Source organism: Limulus polyphemus, unplaced genomic scaffold (assembly GCF_000517525.1).
Source record: "Limulus polyphemus unplaced genomic scaffold, Limulus_polyphemus-2.1.2 Scaffold992, whole genome shotgun sequence".
Classification (NCBI taxonomy): domain Eukaryota; kingdom Metazoa; phylum Arthropoda; class Merostomata; order Xiphosura; family Limulidae; genus Limulus; species Limulus polyphemus.
The window spans coordinates 331,605-341,967 of NW_013666602.1; the positions used below are offsets into that span (position 1 = coordinate 331,605).

The following is a 10,363-nucleotide window of genomic DNA, read 5'->3' on the forward strand; positions in this document are numbered from 1 at the left end:
CCCACGACAGGCAAACTGGTGGGAGTAAAACCCATGTGAGCTGCGTGGAGCAGGTACGACAACCTGTTGGGTGAGGAGGTTGAGTACTGCCACAGATAGATGCTGGTGTGACTAGGGATCCCAATGAGGAGGAGGAAGGAAACGAGTAAGATGGAAAGGGGATGACGAAACCCTCTGACAGAACACCATGAACCCAATCTTTGGAGAGGAAAAGGATCCTCTCATGAACAAAATTTGCTAAACAAGCTATCATTAGTCCTGAACTCACCAGGCAGTTACTGGAACCATTGCCTGCATACCATGTATCACTGAGAAAAACAGCAAACTGCGGTACCATAGAAAGCTGAGATATGCAGGGCTGTGAGGGTAAGGTCGAGAAACAGGACTCTGGACAGCCAATGTGAAAGGTGGATCACTGTTGGACAGAAGCCACCTGCGACTCCAAGGACACAGTAATCATTTCACACTCTAAATATCTTAAAATGGAACCATAAGAAGGTCCTGTATATATGGAGCTGGGCGATGGGTCCACGAGAATATAGCATCGTAGCCCAAACATCTAAAGAGAAGAGAGCCATGTGTGTAGGGCTAGAGCCAAAAATAACATGTGCCCAACAGTAGAAGGGTTCCTGTGAATAGCCTCAGACAGGAATAATTGGGGTGAGGTATTACAAAGAGTGTCAGAGGAAGACCAATATGTGAAAACGGGGCACAGGTAGGATGAACAGGAAAATTGGGACTCGTCCCCCCAAACAGGTAAAACTGAACCTACAACTGGCAGTCCAGTGTTTGTGAGCCTGCCCTAAAAGTCGCAAGAGCAGACCAACCCGAAGCCCGCGGGGGAGTAGGCATACCAATGCCATTACCCAATGGAGCAGCAAAAGCCCAGTGTAAACCTGAACATAAGGGGACAGGGAAAAAAGAAAGGAGAGAGGTAGAAACAAGCAATAAGGAAGGATGTGGGTCAAAATAATTATGGCAAGAGATACAACGTTCTATACCTGAGATATAATTTCTGAGAAAGCCAACGAGGGCTCAACAGAATCCTCAGGAAGTGATAGTTCAGTAGTGGCACATAAGAGTCACATGCATCACATGATAGTAGTGCTCTCCTATAGGTGGATAGTTGATGCATGATGATTTGCATGAGACATGTTGGAACTTTGGATTCCAACAGAGGGATGTGGAAAGCTTACAACATGCATTTTAAAAAAAAAGTTATCATATAGAGGGCAGCACAAAATGGGAAAAGCTAATCTTGTGAGAGGAGAGAAGGTATCAGAATCACATATTAATATTTAAGTTTTAGGTTTTAATTCTATCAGGAAATATTTTAAAAAATCTTCACTCTCCTCTAGTATGAGAATTGCAGCATTTGCTCTTGAGATCTTCCCTCTTCTCTAATGTATTTATCACCCCTCTGAGAAGTATGTAATGTAGATTACTTATTGTAATATAGACTATACTCAGGCAAAGCACAGTTTTTTTACCTTCAATCATATTTGTTTAAGTTACGATAAATTAGAAAATCATATCCATTTGTCACACCCACCTGTAACATATCTCTTTCAGAAACTGCCAATAGTCCTCTCTGACATTTCATACTCTGTCATTTATGACCAACAAAAAGCCAGAGTTTTAATCTATTAAATTATGTATTACATTGTTTTCTCTTCACAGCATTATCTATACCATCATTTAGTTTCAAATTTGTTCTTATGGGAGTTACATCAACTGAATTTTTAAAGGCTCTAGTTGCACAGTTAGAAAGCCAGAAAAATTATGATAGTTATAGGACATTGTTTGTTTCTTGTGGGTTATTATTCTGTGTTCTTAGGTGCATTATGTAATTAAATAAAAAAATTACTCAGTGCAGTAGCAATTAATATAAAAAGGAAGGCTTAAGTTTCATCGACAGTTAACAGAAGAAAAGAAGACAGAGGTAAGTATTATATTTCTTGTTCTTCATGTATATTCATTATTTATTATTATGAACGTAACTAAAATGTAAAAATTAAAACTTATTACATTAGATAATGTTAGATTAGGTATGATGAAAGAATATTAACAAAAATACTTCATGAGGTATGTTTGCAAGTAGTTCAGGCATTACATAATTTGATATGGTAACATGAGCTACAAGTTTGCCATGTGATCTATAACTTGTGTGGCAAGATTATTAGTTAGATACAGTTCAAACATCAAATAAACAATAAAATTAAGTATAAATAGATGTATACTGTTATGAGCTTTAAGCTATTTAGGATAAACAGTTGTGGTTTCATGTTACAATTTTCAGTCATTGTAAAAAGAAAAGGGGGTAATTTTGATTTATTTGATAATTTATATCATGGTTACTAGGTCAGTCAAATCACTGACCTCATATCGAGTTATAGTAGAATATAACTAATAAAATATATAGTTTTTCTGAAAGAAAAACAAAAAAAATTTGATATATATACTTAGGAGGCCTTGGAGATTACACAAATGAAATATGAAAATTTTCAGATTAATAAAATTATTTTTAATCTTAATATGAAAATCACTTTGCACTCAGAACAGTCAACACTCTTCACAAAACTTATCTGGGAATTTCTGTGAAATAAAACTTTGGAATATATAAAATGAAGAAATTTTAATGACTTATGTTCCTTCAATAAATCTTGATGAACCAATTTCTTATGTTTACTTAAATACAACAGTTGATTAAAACATGCCATACATCCATACAAATCAATGTCTGAACAGGAAATGTGTGTTTCAAACACCATAACTAGCATGGAAATTTTAAGATGTAGAAAATTATGAAAAACATCCACTACAAGAACAGTAACTTCTTGGCTTGTGAACTACTAACTTTTTGTGTAATGATAGTTAACTGATGAAGATAAGATAATAAACATCATTATACATCAAAAGATATATTTTTTTCTTAAAAATGAATGGAACTAAATAATATGAAAAAAGAAGGCTTAACACTATGTTGTAATTACAAAGACTGATTATTCCTGTTGTCATAAAAATATTTTAAAAAAGTAAGGGCTTTAAAACAAAACTTGAATTATTTGTGTACTTAGAAAAAATATTGAAGATCAGTTTATAAAGATATTCAAAAATTTATTGGTAAAATAAAATATTTATTGTGATAATGAAGTGTTGACAAATTATCTATTCTATAACAAGCAGGCTTCATAAATATATAAAATCTGTTTCTTTGCAATGGACAAGCTTTATGAATACAATCTGTCATTCTGTAACAGAGACTTAGTAAACATAGTATTTCTAGTTTTTAATAGACCTAGTGCGTGTACCTTATCCACTTTACTCTGCAACAAACACTTTAAAAATATGAGTACTCTCTTTAAGACATTTTACTTTTTTTTAGGATAGTCCACTTCAAGAACTTAACTTTGTTTCACTCATTAAGACACTTTGGAAACATACTTTACTTGTGTATTCAGGACAGGCAAGAACACCACTCAGAGAGGTTGGGTGTGTTCTGGCATTTTTGTAATTTTTATTTATTAAATAGAAAATAATTAATAGCTTAACTTTACATAAGTATATGAAATGAGCAGAGACATGATGCTTCAAAGTGTTTCAGTTAAAAGCCGTCTTAAAATTGTGCTTGTCAAGTTGTCACTCCAGATCTTCCAGTTCTAGAACTTCAACAGGTCAAGTACTTTTTCTCAATAAAAAAACACTCTAATGTGTGTGTATGATAACATACTTGAAGAACTCATCTTGTTTTACTCTGGTGGATAAAACATTTTCTTAACTTTTTTTGTCTTACTTGTGTGATGAGACATTTGAAGAACTTGCCTATGCATGGTAAAACACCAATAAATTGTCATTGTCTAGATAAAACACTTGAAGAACTTACTTTTCTTGTCCAACTCTATGACATCTGTCTTCTGCTTGCTTATCATTGTAAGGATTAAAGTCAATGTCATGGAGAAGGACTACATTTGCTGCAGTCAAGTTTATTCCTAGGCCTCCAGCACGTGTTGACAACAAAAAAACAAATATATCTGGATCATCATTAAACTGGTCTATTAATTCTTGTCTAGAAAAAACAAGCACAACAACAAAGAAATACACTGTTATCTTTGAATAATTTCCATATTTCATAACATTTATCAAAATCATCAAACCCCCATGAAAAGTGTAAGTCTTAATACATGTTTTACATCACTACAAAGGAAAACATATTCCATTATTCAGCAGTTACAGTGGAAATATTAACAATATATAGATATTCTTAGTATTTGTGTGAAGGAACCATTAGTATGAAACTACTTTTCTTCAACAGAAAAAAAAAAAATAATGATGAAATTGATAAATGAAATATATTCTAAAAATATATGCAACCATCTTGTTCCCTTACTTAAATTCAACACTAGAATACTAATAACACAATTTGCAAAAGAAAGGTAGGTATATTCAGGTACTTCTCATATCATCAGAAGTACACAACCATTAATTCAAAACTAACAAATTTATTATGGAAAACATTACAAATTAAACATTAATCCTAATTGCTTTGTATTTTGTACCTTAAATTATTTAACTTTTTACAAAATAAGATAATGGCTAGTTCTGCCATAAATGTATTAGTTAGAAAAAATATGCATAATATTTCTAAAATCATCTCAAATGATAAAATGAATAGGATTTTATTTATGTAATGAAACATCATTGCAAACAACTGTATCTGTCCCCTCTTCAGGTATGAAATCACAAATGAGAAAAGTTTACCTTTCAACCACTGGAGTAGAGCCATCCAAACGTAGGTATCGATGGTTCCTGATTTCCATGTATTCTTGCACAATATCTAGCATCATTGTGAACTGACTGAACAGCAAAACTCTGCTTCTCTGGAAAGGAATAGTCAATTTAATCAGAAGAATAACACTTGCACATCTTTGCAGATTAAGTTTTATTATAGGTCATAATCTACTGAAATACTTTCAACAGTTTATTCAAGACTCAATCAACAGATGAAAATGAACTGAAAAACTCTTTAATATTAACATTTGTCAAAGCAATAGATTAATATATTTTTCTAACATACACAACAAAAATTTAAGGTTTAAGATTGTTGGAAAAAACCCAAAAACTACTATAATATTTCACCAGCACATAATTTTAAACTTCAATACATTTGTCTGTATAAATCACTTAATGAAGTAGCTTAGTTATACCAGTAATTCAACACATTGAACTAATTAACACTAGAAAGTCAGCTACTGGAGAAGTTTAAAAATGTGTATAAATCACTTAATGCGATAACTTATTAACACTTACAAATCACCCAATGGAATAAGTTAACACTAAAAGTCAGTTAGTAAAGCTGTTTCTTAACACCCATAAATTAGCTAAAAATAAAGGACAGAAATCAGTTAATTGACACTACTAAATTGGTTAGTGAAATAGCTCACTGGCATTTACAAGTCAGTGAATAATATGAAATTTTTAATACTTATAAACTAATAAGTTTATAAACTTATAAACTCATCTCAAAAGATGAGATGGTTAAAACCTAAAAAATCAGCTAACGGAATGATAAACTTACTGGTGAAAAAGTTTCTCAACACTCATAATAAAACAAATAAAAACATATTATTATCACCTATAAGTTTATTAAAGATTTGGTAATTAAGACAAACAATATTTTGTTAGCTACTACAAAACAATAAAATGAACTTACATTTTCTTGCCACTGACTGAAATATAAGTCCAACTCTTTGAATTTTCCAGAGTCACATATAACATCAGGACTTAGTTTAAATGAAAACAATGTCTGAAAAAAATCTGAAATATTATAACTTTCACACTGATAATCATCTGTGCAATTATGAATCAATACAAAAGAAGTTTAGTTCAAGTTTAAAACAAGAATGGTAACTAATAAAGACTTGTTTTTCTCTCCTCAAGGCAACGTTTTGACCAACAACATCTATATTTTTAGTCTAGTGTACAAAAGGTTAATAACACTTTATAAAATGATGTTCCTGGTTCTACACTGCTTCCCATTATCATCTGCACACAAATTGATTGCTTTGATTCACACAATTCCTCAACATCACAATCTGCACTGATCAGAGGTCAATCTTAGATCATACATCTTGAGACCTTTCACTGTATGTAGATAATGGCTGGAGATGGCTTAAATGAGTAATGAAGAAAAACTTTAATATAAGTTTAACACAACAGCAAATGTACAACGTTTCGACAAGGTTTTTGCCATCATCAGGTATGAATTCGAAACTGTATGAAGATGTTGGTTTTCAAGATCATGCTTAAGCAACTCAAATACACAAAAGCCCATGGGTGTATAGTCAGGTTACTTTCCAGCTTATAAAAACTTGTATGTAATAAAATGTTTATCTTGAAGAACTTACATAATGTATTAAGAAACTTTATGTGATAAAATACTTATATCTGTAGATACCTCATAAAATGTATTAATAGCCTGCAAATAATAAGAAAGCTGCTAATTTTGCCTGATTCAGAGAGTATTATAGCCTGCAAGTGATAAATACTGTTAACTTTGGATAATCTAAAAAATATATTAATAACACTTCTATTTCATAAGTCCTACTAACCAAATATTTACAGGATGTTTAACATACTGAAAGTAATAAAATCTGATCTTGTTAACCATTTATAATCTACAGTGTATGCCAACAAACAAAAGATTATAGTTCTGCTTACCTTGTATAATTTACAGAGAGAATGAAGCTCAAAATCTGACATAACTTGCAGGTCTTCAACAATGTGATCTTCATCAGCTTCTTTGTGAGTTGGCTCCTAAAACAATCAATCAGTTACTTATTTCACTTAAGAGAGTTTTAGATAAATCCCACCTTTCAATATACTTTAAAAATTAAACACGGTACTGGGGGAAAACTTGTGCTTTGCATATGAAACATTTTAGCAGTGGTATTTTGCACTTGAATTCACAAACTTTATAAACTGTAAGTGAAATGCTGTCTATTTAAGTTAATAAAACCAGTTATGTGACCTACCTAGAATACTCAAGTAAGATATTAGGTACATAAAGGTCTTAACTGATCCGATGGCCATGCAGGCGTCTCAATGACTGCAAGCTTAAACCTAAGTTGATTAAATCTATTCCACAACATGTGATATGCATCAAACACCTTCAGTACAAAATACACTTTGAGTCAAATGTATGATAAAAAATGAAAAACTGATCAACATATCTAGCAACAGACACAAGATCTAGCAATGCTTTCAAAACTTGGGTTTCAGGGGCAAGAATTAAAACTCAACAGGGTGACAATATCAGTACTCTAAATTGTCTATAAAAAGTGAAAAAATTAACACAATACCTTAACACACAAACACTGCTTTTTGAGATGGGGTTCTAAGGGATGATAGATCCATTCCTCAAATCTTTTGCAGTGCATAGTACTATCTAAACTTACCCCTCTCTAATGTACATGTTGACATAAACTGTATATTTCCCTATTCCAAATTTCATTGTTGCATATTTTAATGAAATTTAAAAAAGTTCCCACACATGACGTCTGCTTTACAGAAGTTTTTAAAGTAGATTTTTGAGGTAAAGTCTTTTCAAATGTGCATATGATATATATCAAGTTCTCAAACTATAGTAACTTTATTATTATTATCATGGTAGTTCTTTCGGTATGATATCTCTTCTCTCTGCTCTTGATACAGATGAAGGGCTAAAATTGATGTTTGCAATTTTGGCAGATGTGAAGTCCTGAAATTTTTCTCAGAATAAATGGCCTTCATAGGACTTATTGTCCTTTAGGGTGGCAGGGGGATCTACAAATCCAATGCCTAGAATTGAATGTGGCGTGAATCAGGAGTGCCCTGAGAAAATCCACTTTCAGTGACAAGGTGCCGAAAAATCTACCTGACCAATGCCCATCTTGAAAGAATTGGTAGCATGAGAGATTTTTAGAAACTTGGTAATATGAGAAGGAAGGAGTCATGGAATTATCTTTACAGGGTCTAAGATTACCATGGAATAGTCAACTGTAATGGGGTATAGCAGAACTAACAAGTTCTGCTGAAAGAAGGTTTTTGGTATGAGATAGCAATGAGTATGTCGTCCTCCTCGCTGGACGAAGGTACGGGTGGTCTGTATGTTGTGGTTCCGGCCAAAGGGCTAGCATGACTTGTTGAAAATTCTTCTTGTGAGAGGCGGCCATGTATGATTGTCGGAGTAGGAAATAGCATTTGTGAAATTAGTCATCGTGGAGGGGCTCGGTAGGTGGCTGGGTCTGAGTTGATTTTTTTCTTTGGAAGTGTTTGGTCTGAGTGGCTTGGTCTGTCATGATGGAAAAAGCTCAGAAAAATGGCGAGCTGGTTTGTGTAGACTGATCTGAGGTTGATTTTTTGGTCTAGCATTAGTTGGTTGGTTGTTCAGTCGAGGTGGTGAAATAGGCAGAGTTGTAGTGGTGTGTGTGAATGGGGTGGACGTGGTTCCTCTGCTTTGTATTTGAAGGAGCGATAGAAGCATTCATGGAAGAGTATGTAATCTGCAGTATTCCTGGAGTTAGTAATGATTTTTATATAGAGGGAAGATTTTCCATTTTTCTTTGAAAAGATCCTATGGACAGCATGGATTTTATAGTTGGTGTCTTGTTCAAGGAAGGAGAGTATTTCATCTGTAGTGATGATTAAATCTACATTTCATAGGAAGACTTTGTGGAGGCTGGCCTGGCTTTTAGGAGGTTGGCAAATGACTGGGGAGCCCAAGTTCCATGGGTTGCATAAAGATTTTAGGTCATCGTGAGTCACAGGTTGTAGGAGTATTCCACCCCTACATAGTTTCCTCATTGCATCAGAAAGTAGGCGTACTTGGGTGCTTGTATCTACGAACAAAGTCCCTGATTTGTCAGGGAGAGCAGTCGTACGAGAGTTTGTCAATGATGATGGGAGATATCGTAGTAAGTGGTGGCGAGGGTGGTCTTGCCTACAGAAAAACTAACAGCATGGTTAGACAGTGCTGGATGGAATGTGTGCATGGCCTGACAGCTGACTTTAGTAACCCGAGAACTCCTTTTAACCCTATCACCACAGGTATCCTTTACTGCACGTGACACAAGATTTTAGTGTCTTGCATTCAGAATTTTATTAAACTACATTTTGTTTATGTTATACCAATTAGTATAGCATAAAATCTTAGCTAATAACCCATTTCTTAATAGTTTATAAGTTTTAAGTTCTTAATTCTAAAAGGCAATATTAATAAAAAATCCTGAATTTCCCATAGTGTGAAACATGACACATTTTCTTTAGGTATCTCCTCTTCTCTAGTTTATCCACCACTCCTCCAACAACAATGAAATTAAACATAAATTACTCAAAATAAAATCATCATTGCTCAGACAAACAAGAATTCTTATAGCCTTAAATTTTGTTTAGTTACAGAGCTATCAAATAGAACATCTGACCCCTCCTGCAACACCCACCTGTCACATCCTCTCTTTCAGGATTTGTTAATAGTTCTCTCTTACATATAATTATATGTTACCTATAACCAATAGAAAGCCAAGGTTTTCATCTATCAAAAGATGTATTACGTTCTGAATAGATAATAATCATTTTCACTGCTAGTACAAGTTTAGTTGTCATACGATTGGTAATGACTAGCTTGGGTGAATTTGTAACGACTCTTGTTGGATAGTTAGAAAGCCAGAAAAATTGTGATTGTTAGAGAAAATTGTCTGCTTTTTGCATGTTATTATTCTATATTATTTGGTGCATTATTTAATTAAATAAAAATTATTTAATGCACTACCACCATTAGTATAAAAAAGTAGGGTCATTAATAGTTGACATCAAAAAAAATACTTGGGTAAGTACTTTATTTCGTTTTTCATGTTTATTCTTTATTTAATATTATAAAAAGTAACTAAAGTGTAAAAATAGGCGTCCTTTAGGTTAGACAAGGTAAAAATAAATAATAATAATAATACAAAAATATTTCATGAGGCACACACCCAACCAGCTTGGAGTAGCTCGTGGGTAAGGCAATTTGATAGCATAACATGAGCTGCACGTTCCCCAAGTGATTTACAACTTATAATGGCATGAATAGTAGTTAGACATGGTTCAAAGAGCAATAAAACAATAAAATTTAATTATAAGTAAATGTATACTGTTACGAGTGTAAAGCTAGTTACGATAAACGAATTTAGCTTCATGTTACATTTGAAGTCATTCTAGAAAGAAAAAAAGAGTAATTTAGGTTTAGTTTTATTTTGGAAGTAATGAGGTTGGTCAAATTGACCAACCAAGTATAGAGTTAGTGTTGAGAAAATAACAGATAAAATATAAAGTTTTACTGAAAACAAAC

The 10,363-nt window shown here is 33.1% G+C and overlaps 1 protein-coding gene across 1 annotated transcript in view; it reads right to left on the reverse strand.

Moving 5' to 3' along the window:
* The window catches only part of LOC106461583 (SWI/SNF-related matrix-associated actin-dependent regulator of chromatin subfamily A containing DEAD/H box 1-like), a 42,142-nt gene that overhangs the window by 9,452 nt on the left and 22,327 nt on the right, over positions 1-10,363 (reverse strand). Inside the window, exons 6-9 of the mRNA XM_013921426.2 lie at positions 6,718-6,813; positions 5,711-5,803; positions 4,759-4,877; positions 3,884-4,066 (exon numbers count right to left, since the gene is read on the reverse strand). Coding sequence (XP_013776880.1) covers positions 3,884-4,066; positions 4,759-4,877; positions 5,711-5,803; positions 6,718-6,813 — 491 coding nt within the window. The remainder of the gene's footprint in view (positions 1-3,883; positions 4,067-4,758; positions 4,878-5,710; positions 5,804-6,717; positions 6,814-10,363) is intronic.